This window comes from Monodelphis domestica, chromosome 2, assembly GCF_027887165.1.
Source record: "Monodelphis domestica isolate mMonDom1 chromosome 2, mMonDom1.pri, whole genome shotgun sequence".
In the NCBI taxonomy this organism is placed as follows: Eukaryota; Metazoa; Chordata; class Mammalia; order Didelphimorphia; family Didelphidae; genus Monodelphis; species Monodelphis domestica.
Genome location: NC_077228.1, coordinates 257,895,246 through 257,907,348, shown reverse-complemented (window position 1 = coordinate 257,907,348; position 12,103 = coordinate 257,895,246). Strand labels below are relative to the sequence as shown.

At 38.3% G+C, this 12,103-nt stretch overlaps 1 protein-coding gene across 4 annotated transcripts in view; it reads right to left on the bottom strand.

Annotated features, from left to right (window-relative positions):
* CTC1 (CST telomere replication complex component 1) overlaps positions 1 to 11,202 on the bottom strand; it is a 39,927-nt gene extending 28,725 nt beyond the window's left edge. For 2 of the 4 annotated variants that reach the window (XR_008916475.1, XM_007483128.3), the window contains exons 1-2: positions 10,833 to 11,202; positions 10,047 to 10,210 (exon numbers count right to left, since the gene is read on the bottom strand). Coding sequence is in view for 3 of the 4 variants with exons in the window: in XM_007483128.3 (XP_007483190.1) it covers positions 10,047 to 10,210; positions 10,833 to 10,865 (197 nt within the window). In the remaining variant the exon portion in view is untranslated. The remainder of the gene's footprint in view (positions 1 to 10,046; positions 10,211 to 10,832) is intronic. The other 2 variants (XM_007483125.3, XM_007483126.3) reach the window with 1 other exon arrangement.
* Between the last annotated feature and the right edge of the window lie 901 nt (positions 11,203 to 12,103).

Here is a 12,103-nt window from a genome sequence, read left to right as displayed (position 1 = left end):
TCTTGTATCTTCCCCTTTTCACAAGGGCCAATCAGTTTCCAAATTGTCTACCACTGGCCAGGGGGCACTTCTTACCTTTGGAAGGTTAAGTTCTCATCAAAAAGGTTCACATGCAGGAAGGGTGATTGGAGGGGAGGGAGGGAAATAATGTAATTATTTAATTATTGTAGCCAAGGAATAATGTTCTAAATTGACTAAATAAATTAATTTAAAAAATTAAAAAAAAAAGATATCCAAAAAAATAAAAAATACAATCTAAATTTATAAAAAAAAAAAGGTTCAGTTTCCACATTGATTGAATTCCTAAGGGTATGAATTCTCTAAGTACCTTGCTAGCTTCTCACTGTAAAATGGAGATTTGAACCCTAGACTTCAATACCCAGAAGTCCTTGGTATTTCCCAAAATTCCCTATAATTTCACCACCTGTGTGAAATCACAATTAGTATTTAAACTGGCAGTAACACCTACCTCATCCTTCCATTTGCAAGATGTAGTAAGTAAGCTTTGAATGTGCTAATCAGCCCTAGGCACGTGGTTTTATTATTTTGTATTTTCTTTATTCCTTGATTTCTAATACTCCTTAATAAGCCTTTTAAAATATACTTTTATTACTAGAGACTAAATTTAATTTTTACAGTTTTGGTTGACCACGTCAGTTATGACGAAATACCCTCAATCTTCTTAACTTTACTAAACCTTTTCTCTACTGTGACTATCCATAAGTTCAGCTTTTAATAGCTTATTTTTAAGGAACAACTGCCTAGATAATTTTTTAAGCCACGTTTCTCCAAGGCTTTTCAGCAGAGCTTCTGATTCAACTCACTCCTGCTGCCTGCTTCTGCGCTCCAGTCATCCTGCTCACCTGGCCCAACGCCAGACCCAGACCCAGACCCAGACCCAGCAACTCTGGCCTCAGAGCCAGATCGATCATCGCGCCAGGCCCAGCCCCAGGACCCAGACTGCTGGTAGCTGCCCCTTGTGTCTTTGGAATCAAAAACCAGCTGGTAAAAACAGGGGTGATCTTTCCTTAGGCTGCAATTAACCTCCACAGTGGCAGGGAACCATGGGGGGGGGGGGGTGGGGGGGAGACTTTTCCAAATAGGAAGTTGATTACAAGCATGGTGTATTTCAAAGAATATCTTTTGACTGCACTGATTCTTTTATTTATCTCACCTGAGATTCACGAGAGAATTTCATCTCCCTGCAACTCTTTGGCCCAATTTGAGATTCCAAAAACCCACCCTCCCCGGGGGGGGGGGGGGGGGGGGGCAGCTCAGTGGATTGAGAGCCAGGCCTAGAGACAGGAGGTCCTGGGTTCTAATTTGGCCTTGGACACTTCCTAGCTGTGTGACCCTGGGCTTGAACCCCATTGCCTACCCCTTACCAATCTTCTGCCTTCTGACAATAAGCATCTAAAAGGATTTTTAAAAAATGAACTTTAAGAGACTGGAGGTTATATTTTTAAGGCATTTCAGACTCCAAAGTTTTATAAAAACCTCTGTATTTTATTGCATTTTACTGGTTGTTTTAAGATTTAATTTTGTTGGTTTTAAGTTCATATACTAATGCATTCAATACTATTCTGTTACACTGAATCATTTTAATGTACTGGGTTTTAACTACTGTTATATTCTGTTGCTTTCCCCCTATAACTATACTGAATGAATATTATTGAATAAGCCCATATAAAAACAGCCTTTTTCTATTTTTGACTTTGTAAATTATCACCAAAAGGATAGATAGACTTCATAAAAACTGGTTATAATTCTATAACTTTTGGAAAATTTAATAAATTTTAGCTAAATATCTCAAATTGATTTTAAGGGGTCTTTAAACATGATTTTTAGATTTTTTTCCCAGCAACTCTGGTCATTTTGCCTGTTTCTAACAGGAGGTAAGGTACATTTTAGTAGCTGAAGTGAAATACAATTATAACCCCCACCTCCCACATTTATAAAAATGTGAACGAATGGGACATCACAGTCTCATACTAAAGGAGCTGGGAAGTTAATCCCAGGGCATTATACACCTGGATGACTCCCAAAAGAGGAGCTCTCTCATTTATAATTCTTCAGCTCACTTTACTTCCACATTTTTGGAATGATCTCTAGATTTCTTGATGATGTTCTAGACCCAAATAAGTTTTACTTTGTTTAAAAATGTTTGCCATGGTTGAAATGTTTGCTACTTCTGTAAAAATTGTGACAAATATCCATCAGTTCATAGGTTCTTTAAATGTCATACAACAACTTATGTAAAATATGATAGTGGGTTTGTTTGCTATTGTAATTAACTAGGCTATTGTGAATTTTGGGGATTTTGAACTACTGTTCTTTATAAAAACTGTTGCTTTGTAAAAATCATTTGCTTGTACTCACAGTGGATCATGGTCAGATATGAAGAGGAAATGGATCTCATTTTTGGTGAGAAAGCCTTATATTCTACATTTCCTTAGCTGACACAATGTCAATGATTATAAGCTATATTTTTGAATTTAAAAACTCTTTTATTATTATATTTTGCTTGCATGTGCAATATACTATTTCAGTTTTTTATTTTTCTCTCCTTTTTATATTTGAAGCACGTCACCAGTATTAAGATTTTCTTTAACTTTTTTGATTTGCAGTAATATAAGTTTAAAATATATTTGCTATAATATCAATGCATGCCCCAAAAGCTTGAGACTATAAAAAATGATGCCATTTATTGATAAACATTATGGGACTTTGCTTAATGATTCTGTCTGATTCCAGGACAAGAAAATGCAAAAAGAGCCATTGCACAGTGCCAGTCGAGCACAAGGTCAGAGACCAACCAATCCCAAAGGGGTTGATGAAAATTCTAAGCCAATACAAAGGACCTGAACCTAGTGTGAGACTCGAGGTTTTGACACTTGACATACATTAAGATGTAGGCCTTCCAAGTATCCATACTCTTTGTGAAAATGCTTACAGACAAGTATCTTAAATTTGGCTCCTACCTAGCACCTATAATCTAGTACCTTTTCTGTCTTTCATAGTGTGGCAACTTTCTGTAGTCCTGGCTACTGACTGGGTAAATGTTTAATTGCTTACAACATTTTAATTGGGCCCTGATTCAAGGACCTGTTATAGATTTATTTTTCCTTTACTTAGAATTTTTACACATAAGATTCTGATAGTATATATTTCATCCAGAAATTGTCTTTTTTTATTTGGATTTTTAAAAATGTTTTTGATTTCTCTTACCAATTCATTCATATACTTCATAACTTAGCCATTCATCCCTAAGTGATCCCTGTGTTTTTCAATCACCCTCTTCAGGGGGGGGAATGTAGAATTATTATTTTAAATTGCAAAATTTAAATTCTTTGAGAGAAATTTTAGGTTAAGAAACATGCTACCTCTCCGAATCCAGAAACTGAACTGTTTGAAGAAGTCCTTGATGCCTCCACAGACCACAAGCTGCACAAGAAGATCAAGAATGAACTTTGGGTGTGGTTGATTGAACATTTATTTGTATGTATATTTTCATGCCAAAGGGGACTGCCCCCTAACTGGCTTTTTGTCAATGCAATTATTGGTTTTGTTCTCTTTTCCTCTTATCCTCAAATTATTGTAATTTCAAAGTTGGTATGTTTACAAGACCCGAGGAAGACTAGCCTCTCCACTGGGTCTTGTAAAGTTGGTATGTTTACAAGACCCAGCAGAGAGACTAGTCTTCCTCAGGCCTGGGGGTGGAGATTTAAAATGAAGATTTGAACCCTAGACTTCAAGCCCCAGAAGTCCTTGGTATTTCTCAAAATTCCCTATAATCTCACCTGAGTCTCCACCTGGGCGAGATCACAATTAGTCATTTAAACTGGCAGTTACACCTACCTCCTCCTCTATCTGCTCAGCCATTTGCAAGATGTAGTAAGCTTTGAATGTGCTAATCAGCCCTAGGCATGTGGTTTTATTATTTTGTATTTTCTTTATTCCTTGATTTCTAATAATCCTTAATAAACCTTAAAAAATATAATACTTTTATTACTAGAGACTAAATTTAATTTTTACATCACCTATTTATCATATATATATATATATATATATATATACACACTTATATCACCTAGTTCTAAGTAGAGTTTTTTTTTGTTGATTCAGTCTAGTGAGGTACTAAGTAGGGGTACTTAAGTTAGTGTTAACTCAAGATAGACAATAGAATAAAGAATTCTCTTTCACAATCCTAGAGAAAAAATATAAAAAATGCCTACATAAGTGGCAAGGTCATACTGAATTTCTGAACTGTACTGTTAGCTTAACATTATTTAACTTGTCACCAAATTCATCGATCAGTCTTGAAAACCATATGCTCTTCTCTTTCCTGCAAGGCTTTAGATCATTAGCCTTGAGTTCTGTTCATTAATGGAAGGAAAAAGAAAGTCTTCACTTCTAAGACCCATATCTGTCTTAGAGTAGTTATGTCAGACAAGTACCTAAAAAAAAAATCTTGAAGCAAGGTAGCACAGAATAGAGCACCAGGGCTAAAGTCTGGAGGGTTCAAATCTGGCCTGTGTGATCTTGGGCAAATCACTTCACTCCAATTGCCTAGCCCTTATTGCTCTTCTGTCTTGGAACCAATACATTCAGAGTTGGATACATTCAGTATAGCAATGGTTCTCAGAAACTGAGTTACAGATCTCTCATGGTCTGGGTATTCTGATGCCAGAAATAAGCAAACATATCTTATATAGACAGAATTGGCAATTTATCTTGCCTATATGTTATTATTTTTAAATGTATATAGATACTATGATTAATGAATAAAATACAAAGTAATTATATAATTCATTGAAGTTTTTTGCTATTACATTTTTTTTTTCAAGCATAGATACTAACAAAAGCTACTACAGCATGCTTAAGAAGGGGAAAGAGATGCCTGAAAACTATTTCATGTTCAAGAAATGCCAAATTTAGTGATGAAAAGGACCTCAGAAATGATCTAGTCAAGTCTTTTTTTACAAAAAATTGAAGAGCCAAAGATCCAAGTGGCTTCCCCAAAGTCATGAGAGAAAGCAACAGAGTATCTTTAAGTCTTCACCCCAAGATTTAGACTCTAAACAATCATCTGAATGCAAACATAACAATATGGAAATAGGTTTTGATCAAGGACACATGTAAAACCCAGTGGAATTGCGCTTCAGCTACAGGAGGGGTTGGGGGTAGGAGAAGAAAAGAACATGACTCTTGTAACCAAGGAAAAATATTCTAAATTGACTAAATAAAATAAAAATAAAATAAAATAAAAAGTTTTCACCCCAAACTCAGTATTCTAGTCCTTAATAGCTGAGAATTACTGCCCTGCTTTTATGTAGTTTCAGATCACACCTAAAGTGAGAAATCAAGTTCTAAGAGACAATTGACCACCTTACTCTCACTTAGGAACTGCCAAGAGCAATGACTGCCAATAGGACACTTTAACAACTAGATGGATGCAAGGAAGGATCTTTACCACAGTATCATAGGAGCCTTGACTTAGCATGTTAGCCCTGAACATTTGCTAAAATAATGCATATATTTGGTTGTTTTTGTTTTGTCTTAAAAAGGGAGAGTAAATAATTTCCCAATAATTTGGTCAAATAGAAGTCCAGATCAAAGAAAGAGAAGGGGAGAAATTTCATTTAGCTTTCAGGAAATGAGTAAGAATTTAACAATCAATAAATTAAGTATTGATTACACACCTACTATATGCCATGGACTATGCTAGCATTGAGTGTACAAATAAGAAAAAAATAAAGAGAGTCAGGTATGAAAGTTAAAAAAAAAAAACACTCCCCTAATGGAAATTAGTACAAAGTAATGAATGGCAAGGTAGAAAAGTCTAGCCAACCAAGGAGTGGGTTAGAGAATAGTGAGACAGCAGGTTGCAACTAGAATTTAGGTGTAGCAGCTAGCAGAGCTGAGGCAGTTCAGAAGTGTTCCCTTCCAAAAAAAAAAAAACAAAAAAAATCTCCCATTTCCACCTTCTGCAATATAGCCTCTGATCCCATCACTCAATTGAAACTGCTCTCTTCAATGTTCCTACTGATCTCAAAATGACCTAATCTGATGGTCTTCTTTGATCTTCATCCTTCTCAGTCTCTCAGGAGCAGATACTGCTCTTCTTCTGGGTGCTCTCCCCATTTCCTAATTCTGCTCTCTTGGTTGTCTTCTGGTTGTTATAATCAATGCTTTTTTAATCTCCTCTGCTGGTTTAATATCCCTATCACCTCCTCTATGAGTGGACATTGTGGGTGTCCCAAGAGTCTGTCCTGGGTTCTCCATCTCACTCAACATTCCCTTATTTGGTGATTTCATTAGTTCCCATGGGTTTAATTTTCATCTTTATGCAAATGACTCACATAGATTTATCTATCCAGCCCATGTCTCTCTCTAGAGAGAAGAAATCAGATATCCTACAGGCACTTCCAACTCAACATGTGTAACGGAGGGTGGTTTGGGGATGGAATTACATGGTTCAGATAAGGTCAGTATCAGAAGATTTAACTGATTTGAGAAGGCAGTGTCAGTAGATTGACTGTGGCTTGACATGTTAACAGACCCAGTCCAGGCAAAGCCTATCCTGAGATAACAAACACAGACCACTATATATCAGGGATGGATGTTGGATTTATTATGACAAGGAAGGTGAAAAGGGAATTTGGATAATCCTAAACTAATAACTACCTAAACCTCCCCCAGATCTAAATGTCTTGTCACTGAGTCTTCACAGATTTGAGCTAATCTAATCCTTACCTATCTGTCTAAAGACTCCAGTCCCTAATATAAATAAACCAACACTAACCCAACCCCACCTTTGGATGGTAATAGAAGTATTGAGTTTTGGCAGTTTGGCAGGACAGAAAGTGATTTCCTTGTCACAAGAGATGAGACTAAAATACAGGTCTTCCTGGCTTCAAGACAAGCTTTCTGTACTTGATGCTGCTGCCTATTCTTTCTCTTAAATGGATACAATATGGTCAATATGATACTTAATGAATCAAGCTTTATGCTACCAATGTTTAAAAGTGAAGCTAGGTGGTTCAATGTATAGTTGGGCCTGGAGACAGGTGGTCCTGGGTTCAAATCTGGCCTCAGATACTTCCTAGTTTTGTGACCCTGAGCAAGTCACTTTTACCCAATTGCCTAGACCTTTTAGCTCTTCTGCCTTGGAATTGATGCTTAGTATCAATTCAAAGACAGAAGGTATGGGTTTAAAAAAAAAGTGAGTTGAACTGAACCAAGCTGTTATTTGTAATATATTAATCAATAAACTTTTACTAACGACCTGCTACTTGTCAAGCACTATTAGGTTTTGGGGACACCAAGACAAGTGAATCAGTCTTTGTCTTTTAGGATCTTATAATCTAGCCCAGAGTGACAGCATGGACATACACAGGTGTATAAGCAATTGGGAGAACAATAGGGAGAGCACCTGGCTGAAGTGAAGACCTGAGATCACATCCAGCCTCAGACTCTTACTCATTGTGTGGTCTTAGACAAGTCACTTAACCATCCTCTGTAAAATGGGGAATAATAACAGCATCTACACCTTACTCCTAGGATTGTTGTGAAGATAAAATGAAAGATTTGTAAAGTATTTTACAAACCTTAAAGCACTATGTAAATGGTAATACACAAAACCCACATGAAAAAAGGGACAGTATTATGAGGAAGGCATTAGCTGCAGGGAGGCTTCATACAGAGTGGGACTCAAGCCAAATTTTGAAGGAAACAATATATCCAAGAGGCAGAGATGAAGAGTCACTATAGCTTCCCGGACCCGCGAGAAGCCACAAGGTAGGAAGATAGAAAAAGGATAGAAGTTTTGGATACCGCGAAGGCGTGTTGGAGCCAAGTTCGAGATGTCAGAAATGAGTCAGAGATCAGGTCTTATTAATATCTTGGAACCACAGCTATGCCCCGATCAGTGGACGTCTCTGAAAGGCTAATTCCCGTCCAAAGATCCCAATTTAACACTTCACCGGTCAGAGGATGATATAGCTTAGCTAGGAGAATGAACAGAGGATAGTAGGAAGAATTAGAGAGTACTAGGTATTAGCATTGGAAAAGGAAAAGACACCCGGCCAAAGGCTAGGTTTCAGGTAAAGATAGAGAGGAGAGAGAAAGGTGGAAAGACAGTGTTAAGCAATCCTGTCAGATCTCCAAGAGAAGGATCAAGAGAAGGATAGAGAGGGCTGCTGCTCCCTTTTTAATCTCTTTGATACACAAATGTACTCAATACATATTGATAAGTTACATAGTGTATTGCCATTGGATAATTGCAAATTGCAACAAGGTGAAGGTGGGGTTTTATCCCAGATGAGTAAGACAAAGAGAAGCAAGGTTTCTCGCCCTAACCTTAGCCATGCTGGGAACAGAGTTCATTGCCATGCGCAGAATGGCCATGTGCCCACACACAATCCTTGCCTCTTAAATATACATTTGGGCTGGACTGCTACAGTCACCAAGATGAGTGACACGACCTCCAAAATACAGAACACTAAGGGAGCCAATCTGACTGACCCACAATGTATATGAAGGAGAATAATGTATCATTAGAATGGAAAGGCAAAATGGGATCAATTTGGGATAGGCTTTTTAGGTTTTTCTGGTTTTCATTTTCTGTGAAGGGATTTAAATGGCAACCAAGAGTCTATACTGGATGCCTAGTAAATGACAGCGTGGATCTGCACCACTAAGTCACACACATGACCTTAAGCAAATCTCTGAACCTCCTCAGTTTCCTCATACATGAAATGGCAACAGTGATACCTCTTCATGTGAGAATCAAAGATCTTGGGTGTAAAATCTAGACATTGTACCAGGCCTAGAATCTGGAAGGCCTTAACTTAAATTCAATCTCAGATACCTACCAGTTGTGTGACCCTTGGACAAGTGACTTAGTCTTTGTTTGCCTAAGTTTCCTCACCTGTAAAATGAGGATAATAATAGCACCTACCTCCCAGGATTGTTGTGAGGATCCAAAGAGATAATAAATGTAAAGCGCTTCCTTAGTACAGTGCAATGGAAATGTTAACTAGAAATAATAGGAATTAATAGTAGTAGTAGTAGTAGTAGTAGTTAGTATTTTTTATTTTGGTCTTTGAACCCTTATCTTCTGTCAATATCAATTCTAAGAAAGAGTGGCAAAGGCTAGGCAATCAGGTAAATGATTTGCCCAGGATCACACAATTAAGAAGTGTTTAAGGTCAGATTTGAACATCCAGACTCCAGGAATGGTAATCCTGTGCTACCTAGCTGCCCCATTAAGTAGCATTTTTAACATGTGTAGAGAACCCAACTGTCCTTTTTCTTCTCCTCCTCATAGGGAGCCCTCCTCCCCACCAAAAAAAGTATTTTTTCTTCAAGGTACATTCCTAGAAGAGAGCAATTGTGCCCTGATCTTCCCTTCCCTAAATTCATTCCTTGTCACCCTTCCCCTTCCTACTGTCTCAACTGTGACTTTTTTTTTCTTAATCAAAAGCTTTTTTGCATCTATTGATAATTTCTGTTAGTTTTGTTACTGATATGGCCAATGATAATTGATAGTAGTTTTCTTAACACTGAACCAGTCCTTAATTCCTAGTAAAAAACCCACTTGGTCATACTATTGCTATAATCACCTTACTAGTATTTTATTTAAAACTAAATTTAAAAATTTTAAATATTCATTAGGAAGATTGGCCTATAGTTTTCTGTTTTTTCTCTTTCTGACTGAGGTATCAGTACCATATTTGTGTTGTAAAAGGAAATTGGTAGGAATCCTTTACCTATTTTCCCTAATGGTTCATATAGTATTGCAATTAATTGTTCTTTAAATGTTTTGTAGAATTCACTTGTGAATCTTGGGGACTTTTTCTTATGGAGTTCGTTGATGGCTTGTTCAATTTCTTTTTCTAGGATAGGATTATTTAAATATTCCATTTTCTCTTGTTACTCTGGGAAATTTATGTTTTTGTAAATATTCATCCATTTCACTTAGATTTATTGGCACAGATGGCTCTCTCTAATTCAGTTCGGGACTCCTGCCCTATCCTCCTTACCTGTAGCTGAGAGGCAGGTAGAGACCACCAGTTCCTCCTGAGGATGCCCAGATAGCCTTCACACAGTCAACTACTGCTTCTACTAAATGGATACAAGGGTCTTTGCTAGTTGAACACAGGTTTTTCTGGATAAAGGTATGGACAACCTGCAGCCAAGCTTGCTCCTAGGGGAAATGAAAAAAATGGGAAGCACTTAGGTTAATCACTCTTTCTTCAACCAAGAACTTTAGAGGAGGTATCGAGAAGGGAAAATAAAAAGGCCCCAAGGTCACTAAATTGTAAAATACTCTTTAGTCTAACAATACTACTAACAGGCTTATCCCCCAAAGATATTTTTTTTAATAAAGAGGAAATGTACATGTACAAAAATGTTTATCTTAAAGGAGGTGTCCATCAATTAATTGGTGAATGGCTGAACAAATTACATGTACATGTATATAAATGTGTGCATATGTGTACACATTTGGTATATGACTTGTCCAGGGTCACAGTAAGCATACGTCTGAGGCTGGATTTGAACTCGAGTTTCCGGACTCTTAAGCACAGCATCACCCTGGTGCGCCAGTCATGCGCCAGTCAGGGATGCCTCTGTGCCGGAATTGGGGGAGGAGTGGGTACTCTCGGTTATACCTTGGGTTCGAGTTCTCGTGCACTTCGGGATCGGTTCAGAAGTGCATCAGAGGTGGAGGAGTGGGTAAGGGAGGGAAAATGGCGGAAGAAGACACGGAAAGGAAGGACTATAAAGAGAAAACCACGATGAATGACTAGATAGAAGGGAAAACTCACGGAACCCGAAGACGAGGAATCCTCCACAGCCATCACAGCCAGCTCCAGTTTGGAATCCCATCCGGAAGTTTCTCACTATGAGCTTCCAGCACAGGCGCGCCGTCGCAGATTTCCCGCTCTCGCTCTCAATCTCTCTCAAAAAAAAAAGGTGGGGGGCGGAGCGGGGCGGAGCACCTCCGGGAAGGGGAAGGGGATTAGAAAAGAAAGTAATACCGAGGGAAGGCGGCAGATCCCACACCTCAACCCACTCCGCCCTTTGTAACGTTAGGCTCGAGGAGTCCGCCTCCTTCCTTCCAGAGCCAAAAGGCAGTTTCTCGGTAGAGAGCTAATGTTGGGATCTGCGCATGTCTGACGTCTCCCTTGGTTACCCGTCCCCCTCAACTCCTACTTTAGCGCGGGTTCATCAACATCCGGGTCCTTCTTGGCATTCGGATTCTATACCCACCCGCTTCTACAGTTTTAGCATAGCTCCGTCCCGCCCCCTCCGCCTTCCAACTTCCCTATTCTATACATAGATATTGGAATTGATGAATGGTGCCGGTTCGCAATCAAGTAGTACCCGGATAAGCGAGTTGCGTCTGAATTGGGAAATTCAAATATAATATAGCCTCAGACATTTCTTAGCAAGACAATTTGTCTCAGTTTCCTCATCTGTAGAAGGGTGGGGTATAATATCCCCTGCCTCCCAGTGCTGTTATGAGGACAAAATGAGATAACTGTAAAGTGCTTCTCAAGCTTTAGAATACTAAAATGCTAGCCATCCTTCTATAACTCTTAATGGCCTCATCAGGTCTCTGGAGTTTAACTATTCTAAGTCTCTGCAGATAACTACCAGAGTTATAGATCCATATCACTTTCTTCCCTCCAATCTTCAATCCCTAAACAACTGTTTGCTGGACACTTCAAAACTAGATGTCCTGGATATGTCTTAAACATGTCTAAAACTGAACCCTTCTATTCCCCAAACATCCTTTTTCTGATGTTCCCTATTAGGTTTTTTTTTAACATTTCCCCCCAATTATGTAGAGAAACAATTTTTTATAATTGTTTTCTGACATTTTGCAATTCAAATTCTCTCCCTCTCTCCCTACTCCCCCACCAAATAATCTGATATAGGCTATACCAGTGCATTCATGTGATACATATTTCCATATTCCTCATGCCAAAATAGAAGATACTTATCACATATACAATTAAAAAAAAACTCACCAAGGAAATACAGTAAAAGATGGCATGCTCTGATCTCCAATCAGACTTCCAACAATTGCTTC